This window comes from Chrysoperla carnea, chromosome X (assembly GCF_905475395.1).
Source record: "Chrysoperla carnea chromosome X, inChrCarn1.1, whole genome shotgun sequence".
Taxonomy (NCBI): Eukaryota; Metazoa; Arthropoda; class Insecta; order Neuroptera; family Chrysopidae; genus Chrysoperla; species Chrysoperla carnea.
The window spans coordinates 1860411-1875147 of record NC_058342.1 but is presented as its reverse complement, the minus strand read 5'-3'; the positions used below and the strand labels follow the sequence as shown (position 1 = coordinate 1875147).

General features: G+C 30.2%; 1 protein-coding gene across 1 annotated transcript in view; it reads left to right on the top strand.

The window, feature by feature from the left end:
* The window catches only part of LOC123302680 (inositol 1,4,5-trisphosphate receptor), a 173878-nt gene that overhangs the window by 10719 nt on the left and 148422 nt on the right, over positions 1–14737 (top strand). Inside the window, 3 exon segments of the mRNA XM_044885721.1 lie at positions 249–774; positions 7702–7867; positions 11009–11155. Coding sequence (XP_044741656.1) covers positions 249–774; positions 7702–7867; positions 11009–11155 — 839 coding nt within the window.

Sequence of the window (14737 nt, the reverse complement as noted above, 5' to 3'; positions counted from 1 at the left end):
AGTAAAATTTTCAAGTAATTTGTTTATTACGTTATTAAAAAAAATTCCAACGAGGCTAAAGCCGGATTCACACGTCCATGCATTTTGTACAAAGCATGCTAGTACAAAGAAGCTTGATCGTCTGCAGGATGATTTTATTCTAGTATCAGGCTTACACAAGCGACATGAAGATTTGTCGTTTTTTCATTATACGGCTTTACCAGCCGAACTCGTGCAAGCTTGCATAAGCATACGCATTTCACGAACAGTTGTTGCAGCCATAGCAATTTCGTCATCATCACCCATCGCTGCAGCAAAAATTAGTGTGATTGTATAGTGTGTGGAGTATGGAATTTGTGACCGGCTTAACTGATTATTTTATGAATTTATTAACAATTTTCTCTTCGTTGATCTAGAATCAACTGGAAGCAACACAGTTTATCATTTGGTATCGGTAATGCATGGTCATGACATCGCTTCCTTGTTTGAGTTAGACCCAACAACTATAACACGTGCTGACTCATTAGTACCGCAATCGAGCTATGTACGATTACATCATTTTTGTACAAATACATGGGTACACTCAACATCCATTCCTATCGATAAAGATGAAGAGAAACCAGTTATGTCAAAAGTTGGTTGTGCAACAACAAAAGAAGACAAAGAGGCATTTGCATTAATTTCTGTATCACCTAGTGAAGTACGTGATTTAGATTTTGCAAACGATGCATGCAAAGTGTTGTCGGCAATGTCTACAAAATTGGAACAAGGTACAATTTCACATAATGAAAGGCGGTAAGTGTTCTTCATTTTAATATTCAATTTAGAGAAGGTTTCTAATATTTTTTAGCCAAAGAAATTCATTTTTTTTTTTTTTATTACAAATTCGAATGTAACAGTTTTTATAGATGTTTTCCGAATACTGAAGATCTCATTAAAAAATAAATCAGCAACAAATAAAGATATTTCAAAGAAACATGTTTAAATCATGTTCTTCTAATATCAATTAATTTACTTTTGATTTTTTCCTTCATTTTCTACGAAATTGTTGTTGTTTTTTAGTCACGAGTACAGGGTAGCCGTGAGTTACGGTAGCCACGGGAGCGAAAGTCCGTATGGGTCGAGCTAGTACATGTAATTCCTCATTAACGTAAAAGAGTCCGTCGTACAAGTCCATTAAAAACAAACCATATAGATCCATTAAATGCAAAATTCAGTTTTTTTTTTATGTTAGTTTACTATCATTGCATTTGTCCAAACAAATTTAATATTCCAGGGAATGAAAGTTTTGACCTCCGAAATTCAAGTAACTGAATCGATTTTGATGAAATTTTGGGAATATGCTCTACTTACCACCCTATTCAAAATCTATATCAGGCCGAAGGGCGCTTCCTTCTTGGGGGTGGCTGCCACTCCTTCTCGGGGGTGAAAATAGTTTTGGTCAAAATAACCCCTAGAATCGATAGAGTGACCAATTTTGAGCAAAAAATGTCATATACACGTATTTATTAACCAAATACTTTTTGAGCTATTTGCAATACAAAGCGCACAGTTTTGACATAAAAAAGCATGTTTTCAGTTGGTTTTTCGTGAATTACTCAAAAACTAGGCGTTTTTTCAACATAGTTGTCATGAATAAAATTGTAGCCAATAAAAAAACAAAGAGAATGATTGCTTAATCGATTTATGAAATACAACGAACGATCAGTAAGTAATACCGTATCAAAAAATCTTTTTGTTTATTCATTTTTTTTTTTTTTTTTGGTGTTTGACGTTTAAAAACGTGGAAAAAATGAAATTTTATAGCTTTATAAGCAGAATCTTTTTTGTAGTGCTTGAAAATACCTTCAAAATTAGCTGTGTTAAAAGTCGATCGGACAAAAGAGGTACAGTTGAAAGAACGTGGGCTATTCAAATTTTTAAAAGATAAATCTCACACAGGATGGGTACCATTTCCACTTAAATTGTAATAAATCAATTTCCTTGCACAATTCACTTCATTTGAGTCTCGAATATGTGATCAAGAAGTTTCACTGGATTTGAAGGATTATTTTTAGAAATAGGCACGATCAACTTTTTTAAAATTTTCGAATATCAAAACAAATTTTTTTTTTTCGAAATAACTAAAAAACTACTGCAGTTACGAAAAACATACTCGATAACAAAACCTTCACCTTTTTTTGACCCTTCACCTTTTCAAAACTAAGGGTTATAAAAAGATGAAACTTTCAGATGTTATAGTCCTTAAAATTACCTTCCAAATGCGTTTTGAAAAATCAAAATCGATGAAAAATTACGGAAGTTATCGCAAAAAAAATTTTTTAAGCTTTTTGGAGCAAAGTAAATTTATAGCACTTATATGATGACAAAACGTATACTATGTGTTTTTGTACCATCTAGATATATGAATATCAATAGTATGACAGAATACATACGTTAAGCTATGCATCTAAGTGAGAGGTATTATACATATGTGTTCAACAAAACTCTCACTCTCTGCATGCACACAACAGAAGATCTGTCGTATCGTATCTGTAGAGGCAATTACATGCTAAACACATGTATATAATACCTCAATTAGATGCATTGCTTAACGCATGTATTCTGTCATACTAGTGATATTCATATATCTTGATGGTACAAAAACACATAGTATAATACTCATATAACACACAGCACATGGACACAGACTCACACACACACACACATATATTTTTGCAATTTTGTAATTAGGCTCTACTTACAATTCTCTTCAAAGCCAGCCTCTCCCAAAGTGTACTTTTTGCCCTTAGAGGGAAAAACTACCCCTTCAAAAACTACCCCTCATAAAATGGCAGCCATTTTAAACAATTCACTAAATTGGAAATTTTGGACGAACTATGTAACGGATTTCGCTAAAATTTTAACCGAAAGTTGTTAATAATAAAACCTACTATTGATATTAGTTTCATTAAAATCAATCCAATATTTTTCAAGTTATAGTCAAATGAACTGTTTTACCATATGTAGTATGTATACATATATATATAACTGGGAGGGGAAGGGACGAAACCCAACCAAAAAAATATGATAAGTAGTTCTCAAACCTACCAAATTTGGATATGCACCGATGTCTCCTCTTGCGAATATAAAATAAAAATGATAAAATTTCTGAAAAGAAATTCCATTTTTGACGCCATTTTGTTGGTTAGACATGTTGCACCACTCCGGGAAAGTAAAAAATTTCAAAAAATACTTATTTTGATGTGAAATGAAAAACCCTAAAGTTTCGATGCCCAAACTTTTAATTCACACACAAGGCGTAATTTCACTCTACTAGAAGTTTGAGGTTTGTTTTGCAATTTATGATACAAAATGATGATGTCTTTTTGTCAAAAACATTCGCATCTTTTTTTTGCGTATGAAAATGTTAAAAAATACGCGAATATTCTCCCTATCACTACTAAGGACTACTAACCAAGCCAGCTCACACAACACACACTACTGCAAAAGCAAATATCGTATCATACAATTCTAGTGCAATAAATAAGCCGGGAAATACCATCAAATGTGGAAAAGTGGTGGAACAGCTCCGATTTCAAGTTCTCTTTCTTTAAGTTCGCTGTTCATTAATTCAAGGTCAAAAAGCAATTGAGGATGGTTTCAACTCCATTGAAACTACCCCTAGAAGTGTCAATGATAAAAAAAATTTGAAAATTCTGAATTGCACCTCAGAAATTGTTTCTCTGCGGTTTTGTCGTTGATAATGAATTTGAGAGCAAAAAGCAACTGAATATAGTTCCAAGCCACCCTTATAAGTAACCCAAGTTACTTTTTGACCTTTGATTCGTGATCAGCGACCCCAAAAACCCCCCAAAAGACGATATTCGAGGAAGAATTTTAAATTTTTTCTCTGTCACTTCTAGGAGTGGCTTCATAGATAATAAATATTTATATTATACTATAGATAGGCATCTCTATCATCACCAAGGAAACTTGAGATTTAGTTCTCACTCGATCCACGAGATAGCGCTTCAATCAATTGACCGCCTTTTTTAAAATACTCAATGCCAAATTCTAAATACAATTTAAATTTTTACATTTTTTTTGTTTTACTGTTTTAGAACATGTTTTGGTATCACATTTTTATTTGAAATGCTATCAAATATCCTTTTTTCCAAATCATTTACTTAAAACAGTAAAACAAAAAAATAATTCAACATTTTAAAGGAAAAAAAACGCTTTTAAATTATAAAATAAATTTATTAAACAACTAATCTTTTATTGTTATTTATACTTTTTTTATCTAATTTTTTGTTTAAATATTTAATAAAAATTTTTAATTTGTGTTTCTTACAACTAAAATTAAAACTAAAAAATGTTTGCATCCGTGTTGTAATTAAGAGTGTAAGATTTTGCAAATACGCAAACTGAGGTAAATACGAATGCATTATCTCGAAGCATTTTGAATATATTTTTCGAAAATGTGTGTTTGGCCACAACAATAATTTTTTTTTGAATATGTCCTAATTTCAATTAAGGTATGTTCATTATCTGAAGCAGCATCTTCTGTTCATGGTGGTAATGCAACTGCGGTTGATTCGCTGATTTGTTCCTCTTAAATATTTAAAGCCACAATCTTTCGACTGGTAGACGCGATAGGTGATCCTAAAAATTGATTTCATTTAAATTTGCCATATCGTTTACAATAAAGATTTATTAAAAAAATTTTTGGAACAACAATTAAAAAACTCATGGTCTATATACATAATAATATGATTTTAGGTATCAAATAGTACAAAAGCTGTTAAATTTCAATAATAATTCCATTTTTTGTGATTTAATAAAATATAATTGAATCCAAACATATTGTAAATGGATACAAAACATGCCTTCTCATAGAAAATCATAGAAGATTTGGATGTTTCGCTATCAAAAGCTCTCCTTTAAAATAAACGCTAATAAAAGCTACATTTTTCAAACTTTTAAGGAAATAAACTTGTGTTTAATGGCAATTAATACAGTAAACATAACAAATTAAAAAATTCATTAATGAATATTTAATATCTCTATAGCTTTTATTTTTATTCTTATAACTATATTGTTATATTTACTTGTAGCGTAAATTATAATTGTTAATTATAAGTGCATAACAATTAAATTCGGTATACCTGAAATTCACTCACCAGGTCGTTTTGATGCAGCTTTGTTTCAATTTATGTTTACCGTCTCTGTATGTATAAATTGTGAACCTAAAATAAATAAAAATTACCTTATAATCAAATCGTGACTACATTCGTGGATTATCTGTAAGACCTACTTACAATAGTAAATTAAGCACATTTATTACATAAGGATTTTAACTTACTACTAAAGTGCAGGCTAGGAAAAGCATTAGCCTTTAAGTTAGTTCGAAATTTTCCTCTTGAAACTTGAAATTTCCTTTCGTCGGCGAAATGTAAATCGCAGACACGATAGTTTTCTCGTTTAGAATATTCGATGTCCGTTCGACCAATCGCTATCGTCCATTCTTTAAATCGCTGTAAAATTAAGTCTTTCAAGAAGATTTCTTCCCAAGTTAATAATTTTTTTACTTACCTCAGAATTCTAAGGAATCATATGTAAACTAATCTCGTTTTGCATTTTTCCACAAGCTTTCACACAACAATGAAAAACCATCTTTTAATTTTAATATTTAGAATAAATATTTTAAAATAACTGACACTATTTCAGAAAAGTTTTTGTATTAAAGTCTGTCAAGTATGACCAGGTAACTACGATCAAATGGTTTCTATGGTTATATTTTTATGTTTGTAGAAATTAAGAAAGTTTATGTGATACATTAAACGTTTTTGTAATATTCATTGCCTATAATATTTAAGTTAAGAGCTTGAATTTACTTTAGTGCCATCTCTTGAATCGAGTGATGAGTTTTTGGAGCTCACATGGTAAAAACTGTTCAACTTTCCCATCTATATTGTAATTTATTGTCTATGGGTGGTTTGGAGCTACATTGAGTTGCTTCTTGCTCTTAAATTCATTATAAACGACTTCAAAAGCCGCAGAGAGACAGTTTCTGAGGCAAAATTTTGAATCAAATAAATATTTGTCTCAGTCACTGCAAGGGTAGTTTTAATGGGGTTGCAACCGTATTCAGTTGATTTTTAACTTTGAATTCATGATCAACGACCTCAAAAACCCTCGGGAGACGATTTTTGAGGTGAAATATTGATTTGTTTTCACTGTAACTATTTGGAAAGTTTTGGGATGGGAAAACTACTCTAATTTTCTCAGTTTTTTTTTTGTTATGCCTAGGTTAGTGCGGCTGAATGTTCCTAGAGGTCTAAGGAATACGTACACAAAAACTTTTTGTAATCGGAGCTGTTCCACCACTTTTCCACATTTTCCGGCTTATTTATTGTACTATTGTAAAACCCCACTATTTATATTTGTTTATTAAGCATTGTGTATAGTTATTATAGTAAATAATATTTGACAATGATTCTTTTGTAGCAATGTTTTTGAACGCAATGTGTATACTAAAATATTTGCTATCTACAACTCATTTCACCGACTCTGATTCGAAAGGACGTAAGGCGCCAATGCGGTTTGCGATGGTTTTTGTGGAGTCTTAATCAATTTTTATTTTCCGGTAGACATTAATAAAAAAAAAAGATTACTAACTTAATAACTATTAGTAAATATGTAAATAATATCACCCAACTCGAATGTATAAAAGTTAATAACTATTAGTAAATATGTAAATAATATAACCAAGTCGATTCCAAAAGATCCTAGCCTAGTACGAACTTTTTTTAACTTTTTGTTTTTCAAATTGGCTCCTTTCTACTCAAAACACTATTTTTTAATCGGTCGGTACTCATTCTCCCTAAAAGTGTACTTTTACCGATTGACCTAAACTGTCGGTTTTATGTTGGATAATACATTTTCGAGTGAAAAATTCACTACCTAATTCTACAATCATTGGACCAAAAAATGGAAATTTATTAAGTTGATTTTTAGAAATCTGCACATTTAGTAACATCTTAGTCTATTTTTTTTAAAATGACATAATCTAAAATTCAAGAAGTCTATTTTGACGCCTGCTCAAAACAGTAAAATTTTTTATGGAGATGTACTCTCACGTGCAAAAAGTTTAGAATGAAAAATAGAGTCACTAAAAAATTAAATAATAATAAATTATTGGCCCGAAATTATAGAAACCCTCTTTAACAATCATTATTTCATGTACGAAACATCATCCATTATCAAATCAGGTCCTATATAATAACATATCGAAACGGATATTAGTACCGAAAACCGTTTTATAATTGGTCTTCCTTGTCCAGTGTAAATTTTCATTCAAATAAAAGCAATTTGTTTGTATGTTGAAAATAAATCGCATATTCATAATTTTCGTATATATATTTTATTTCAGTAGTTTAAAATTTCGAATTTTAAAAATAAAAATTCAATTTAATTGAAAAATTTTATAAAATCCACTTTTGAAGATTTTTACAAATTTTTGAAGAATTTTCCATTTTCCAGAGTTTTTTCCAAAGAAATAAAAATGCAAATATTTTATGTTCAATATTTCATACCCATATCTGAAATATTCTTTCGTGAAAAAGGGGCTACAGTCTATTATATTTGAATTGGATTCGCACATCATTTTGAACATACTCGTATACAAAACTTTCCTTTTTTTATGTTACTATAAAATGCATTATATTTAATTTTCAGAGCATTAACAGCTTTACTTCAGGATATTGTGTACTTCATAGCTGAAATGGAAAATAATCAAAATAAATTTGAAGCATTAGACTTAAGCATAACCAATCCTAACCGTGATAGACAAAAATTATTACGAGAACAATCAATTTTAAAACAGTTATTTAAATTACTTCAGGTAAGTTTAATTTATTAAAAAAAATTACATTTATTCTTTTATATATGTCACAGTCAAAACTCTTAGCCAGTCAAAAGTACTTTTAACTGAAAAACAGGCACAAGTACTTTTAACCGCACAGGTTCGTTAATAGTAGTTTTGTCTGAAAATAATTGGTTAATAGTACTTTTGACTGTAAATTTGCGGTCAAAAGTGATTTTGAATGGCGCTTCTGGAAATCACTAGAGAGGAAAATCAAAAATCAAAATAAATTTCGATTTTTGCCCCAATTTCCTCGATCAATTTTTTTTATTATATAAGTACGTATTTCTACTACCAAGTAGTCATCATCACTATGAATTATCTAATCGTAATTACTCTTAATGTGTATGTTACTCGTTGCTAATTTGGTGGCGAACTACACGTGCAAATGCGCTTTGTTAGTGAATGCGAAAGTCTTTCAAAAGAATCATTTGGGATGGATTTCAATCGTAGATTGTACGATTATTTTTCTTTACTTCAAAGGTACTCCACGGGTCTTATAGTTTTAGAAAACCATAAGATATCTGAGCGACACTATTAGGCCAGTCATATTTTACACAAAAAATCGCTATATTTGCAAAAAAACGGTTAGTTCTAATTTTTTAATATGCACTATCAGTAGCGCATATCCAAGTTTGCAACTTCGAAAGACCTAACTTTGCAGAACTCGAAAAACTTCAAAATTTTTGCCCTTTTTTTTGTTTTCTCAATATAAATCCAAAACTATGCGTTTTTTAGAAAATATTTTCTATAATTTTTTAAAATAAAAGAAAATTGCTGCAATTTGAGATTAGAATCAGCTCTTTAACTTCAATACTTACCGAGATATAGCTCTCCGAAAATTGGCAATTTTTTCGAACAAAGTGAAATTTTAATACTTCTAGTTTTATTGCAAATGTTATTAGCTTTAATATAAGCAAAGAACGATGTCTTTAGCCCATTTTTTGCCAAATTGCTCTGTTTAGTTCTCAAAATGGTTTGAAGGTAGTTTGAAAGTATAAATCATATACATCCACAATATATCGGATTCTAATCGAAAAATAACTTGTCTTATCGGTAATAGATATGAGGTAGGAATTATGTTTCTTTCGTTTTAAATTAGTTATTTTTTAAATTTTCGTTTATCAAGTTCTGAAAATAGATAGTTTCTTATTAAAAACTTAAAAATCAGAAATTACCAAAAATCAGAATCAATTACCTAATTATTTTTACATAGGTTTTTTCTTACCCTTTATTTTGTTTTCATAGGGATGATATATATTTGTTACACAAAAAGTTGTTACGATTTTTTAGTCTAGCCTCTCCACCCCCAAACAAATCAAAAACGTGCTATAAGGAAGTAGTAAATATTAAAACTGATTATTTTAGTACCTAAGTAAAATGCCAACATATGATTGCGAAAAAAATGTATCAATTTAATCTGTCTGAGTTAGTACTCGGCCAACGAAAATTTTTAAAGTAAAAAAACTTTGACTTATGTACAATCCCACCGTGCTTTAAATCACCGAACCAGAAAGTCTTGCGCACAATATATGCTACCACTTTATGGAAAATTGCAACAACCAATGTGAATTTAACGACACAATCGAACCATTATGGTTTGAAGATTCCTCAAAATCCACATGTTACTGATGCCATGATAACGATGACAAAATCGAAGAGGATATTTCAGACAAGTGACTTTGACTGTGATGTAGATATTAGTTTCTGCAAGTAAATAAATGTATCAATATCTGTGTAATTCTAAGCTCAAAATTTAAGCTGTAAATTTGGAAATTTAATTTTCACAAATGTCTGTATTATCGTATGATGTAATAGCTTTTAGTCCACTTATACACATAAAAATGTAGCGCATGTCATAATAACTTTAAAAAATAAATATCAAAATCTGAAAATAATAAATTATTTATCTTCGACACATCACTTGCACAGCCTTTTAGAATTATCAGTGCTCTAAGAAACAAAAAATTAGGGTATAAAAGTTGCTTAAGACAGTCGCCTAATCATATATCGACATTTTACTAAGGCACTAAAAAAATCATTTTCCATATCTACTATTTCCTAAATTTATTTTAAAGTAATAGATGACCATATCGCAAATAACAGAATCGCTAAACTTTTCCAACCGATTTGGACTGGTAACCTATTTTTTCTTGAAGGGTATATTGTAGGCTATAATTTCATGTGAAAATTTTCCGGTTATCCTATGAGCAAAGTTAGCATCCCAAAAGACAAAAATAAAAATAAGGATTGTTAGACTTTATCGACCATGTTCACCTGCCAAATTATTTTTTTCTAGAAAGGGTTGTGCAATTTTGCATTACAAATTGCCCTGGCTACATTATTGCAATCGATCTCATAGAGTTGTTACAGCCTATTATTTTTACGGGTTTAATTCCCGCTTTAAAACAAGGTTTAGACTGATAACCGATAAAATAAATAATTTTGCGATTCGCTTCCGTTTTTCGACATGTTTGGATGTTTAAGATTTGTGAGTGAACTCTATGGCCTAAAGACATCGTTATATTAAACATTTGCTATAACATCTTTTCCTATTATTTTACCCATAAAATGAGTATTTTTCCCAATATCAAAGTCAAAAATAGACCAAATATTAAAATTTCAGTTTTTTCGAAAAAATTGTTAATTTTTAAAGAGATGTATCACGGTTAGTATTAACTCTATAAAGCTGGTTCTGATAACAAATTTTAGCAATTCTCTTGCAAATTTTAATGTTCGATATGACTGGCTTATATGGAGATCCATCCCAAATGATTCTTTTGATAGACATGTTTTCGCATTCACTAAGAAAAAAGCGCATTTCGATTGCCCCTTCTTCATGAAAAAATCTTTAAAGATCGTTCCCTTCAAGATTGATTTTTACATATACTTGTTGAATTTACAATGGCAATAGTTTTTTATATGGCTTTGACCATGAGTATTTGTCCCAAGTGAGGACGAACTCGTATACCACCAAGTGCTTTATTTGAGTGTTTATCGTGGTTTTTGGCATCTCCTGGTTCTCATCGATTCTTGAGTATACAGGCCCAGCCAACAATAACTTATGTTGTCCCAAATTTTTAATGGATTTTAACATTACTAATACGTTATTTATTTTAGGGTCCATTTTTAGAGAGTTCGACTGGAGAATCATCATTTTTAAAAGTGGAAGAGTTAAATGATCCTAGGCATGCACCATACAAATATATTTTTAGATTGTGTTATCGAATATTGAGATTAAGCCAACAAGATTACCGTAAAAATCAAGTGGGTATTACGTTTTCTCAATTTTTCTAAATATGTAGAAAAATTATCTAATAAATAATAATATCCCTGCATATGTATTAAAACTTTCTTGATTTGATATTGTTCGTTTCAACTTGAAAAATTAATTGCATTCGTTCATTGCACGTACGTTAAGTCATTTCAGCTCGTAGTGCTGCCTCTGAATAAGTGTTTCACTAGGCTATTCTACAGCGTGTTCCATTGGCGCATTCATGCAATTTTTCTGCTTCTATGAGTCAACCAAATTAAACATGAAAAGAAGGGGCTGAACGTTGCATCAAATCAGGTATGTTTTTTTTTTTGATATGTTGTTTGCAATGTAAAGGCTATGCTATATCCAAATTTTCGACCTCGGAAAACGACCGGACGAAAAATAAGAAAACCCCTTAAAAATTTTGTTTTTGCCGATTTTGACCTGGAAGTATGGTTTTTCATAAAAAATATGGTATTCATTTTTAAAGAAGGTTAAATTTGCAACAATTTGAGATCAAGCTGGTTTTTATGGGACCGATAGTTTCAGAGATACAGATTTCGTCTCTTTTTTCAAGTTATACGATTTTTCGCAAAATTCCATCATGCAAATCGTTAGAGATAGAACAAAAGTTTAAATGTAAAAAATGTCCCTTATAAAAATAAACAATGGTTTGAAACATTTTTTTCGTAAGCATCACTTCCAAAGAATTTCCAAAAACACAAATTCTAGAAAACTAGAATTCGACATATACAGGAAACCTACACACACTGAAAGATACATCACAGCAGATTCAAACAGCCCACCACAACACAAACTAGCCATTTTTAACTTCCTAGTGAATCGATTAATAAAAATACCATTATCCACCAGAAATTATTTCAAAGAATTTAAACACATCCACCAAGTTGCAATATACAACGGATTTGATCCAAAAATAATCAAGAATATGATCCGCAAAACAAAACTCTGAACACAAAGAAACAATTCAACAAAATTGGAACCAGAACAGAATAGCATCGATAAGAAGAAATGGTGCAAACTTACATATTTTCAACCATGCATCAACAAATTAACAAAAGAACTTGGAGAACATAACCTTAAAATAGCTCCCATTAGTAGAACAAAATTAAAACAATTACTTGGAAATCCGAAAGATAAAATCAACATGGAACAACAATCGGGTATATATTGCATTGGATGTCAAAATTGTTCGAAGAAATATCATGTGTAGCCGCTCACGTTATCGAAAACGACCACAAAATTGACAAATCAAACCTTAAGCTCCTGAAATCAGTACCCAATCCTTGCGAATTAGACGCTTATGAAAGCATCTACATTCAAAAACTGGGTAATGAAACAATGAACTTGGACAAAGGACCTATGCCAAATTCGGATTTAATAAAAATTGCAAAATCGAGGTTGAATTCTAAAATTGTTAGTACGTTGTAAAAATAAATTATTATTTATTTTCATGATTTATTTATAGTTTGTAATTTAAGTTTGGTTTGTAATTTATTATTTTAAACGTCAAAAAATACTTGAATAGGCTTGCGCACAAGTATCATGCTCATTGGCCTAGCACTAGTCAGCTGATGGAAGCTGATTGGCTGTCGCCAATGACATAAAATTTGACAGACACTGTGAACAGTATAAATTGTAAGAACACGAAAGTATCAGTGTGCAGTCCGCCACCAAATTAGCAAAGAGTAACATTCATAATAAGAGTAATCACGAGCAGCTAATTCTTACTGATGATGACTACTTGGTAGTCGAAATACGTATTTATAAAATACAAAAAAACTGATCTAGGAAATTGGGGTAAAAATCGAAATTTATTAAACATCACTGTTTACCCAGAAGGCGGAAATTAGGACCAAATTTTTATATTTTTATATCCTTTTTCTCCCAAACTTTAAAAGATAGGGAGTTGATTTGTAGATAGCTTGAAGTAATGGTCTTGTGAAACATTTTGGAAAAACGTAAAAAAATTCTAGAAAATATTTTTCGAAATTTTCGAAAACCAATGATGTTCCAACCAAAATAACTTTTTATAAGAAACATTTTTTGCATTTAAAGTTTTGTTCCAATTTGCGAGATGAAATTTTACGTAAAATCGTGTAATTTGAAAAAATAGACAAACTTTGAAAAGCTATATCCCCGAAACTGTGGGTCCTATAAAAACGAGTTTTATCTCAAATTGTTGAAAATTTAACCTTCTTTAAAAATAAATACTACAATTTTTGAGGAAAAACCAGCCGGAACAAAATGGCCATAAATTGAATTAAGGTCAAAATTTTCGAGGTTTTTTTATTTTTCGGCATGATCCGGCCATCTGCTGACATCGGATATAACGATGCCTCTACAAATCAAAAAAAAAAAAAAACCTAATTTGATGCAGTGTTCAATGTTTAATTTAATTGGCCTACTAAGTATTTTTGAAGTAAATATAAGATTATGGGTTAGCCATTCATTAAAAGAACCTTTTTTTAAAAGAAAGAAATATGATAATTATGTAGTTTTTTGATAATAAAAAATATTATTTTTCTATTAAAAGAAATTTTAGTGCTGAATGAGTGTTTGCTCATCTGGCTTTGATAAGGGCCTGGAGTCTTCGATGTATACTTTGATTTTGTTTAACTTTGTTAATTCATCTTGAGTTCAACCTTCTTGTTTCATGTCTACCATTATTACAAATAAAGCAACCAAAATTATTACCGAATTTTCTTAAAATTATCAATAGATGTTTGTATTTGATTTCTGCTGGTTTTAGTACACTTTCGGAAGAATATTTAAAAATTGTTTGTTATTTTATAAAGAAAATACTTTCAAGTTTAAAATTTCCCCCCAATTATTATCAGTTAATCTGCGTATTCAATTCAACTTTAGTTGGAAGATTATAATTTATCAATTAAAGTTGAATGGACTCTAAGATATTGAGAATCATTGTTTTAATTGAGTTCATCAACTTACTACTGAATCAACAAAAAAATAAACAAACAAAACAAAAAATGGAACCGACCAATTAATTCTATCGTTCGATTTCGCCTTTTACATTTTTACATTCAAGTTGAAACCAAAAGACAAAATTTTTCTTTCAAATGTTTTAGACATATGAGTTTCACCTTTAGTTTATAGATAAAATAAAAAGATATTAGAGTGTGGCAAGATAAGCTAAAATAGTTTCAATTGAAATATATGAATTTGTTGGTCAGATTAAGTTTAATTGTGAATGCACCTTTATCCTGTTCGCCGTTTGATAATTTACTGAGTAAGACTTTTATTAAACTAACAAAAGTACACGAACAGGCTGAAATATTTTCGAAATTAATATTTTTTTGCTTACACCTTGACAGGAAATTTACTATAACTTTGACATTAGCTTTCAAAGTCGCTTATAAATTAACTCATTTTCATAACTCGTCAGCACTCACGTTATGAGCATTATGCTCACGATCGATTTAAAAGATGAATAAATTCTACTTTTCCAATGGTATATGTGGTTGAAACTTTTTATATCTTCATATAATTTTCTAATATTTCATAGAGAGAAATGCTCACAATTTCAGAATGACTTGGAAAAAATAGAGTTT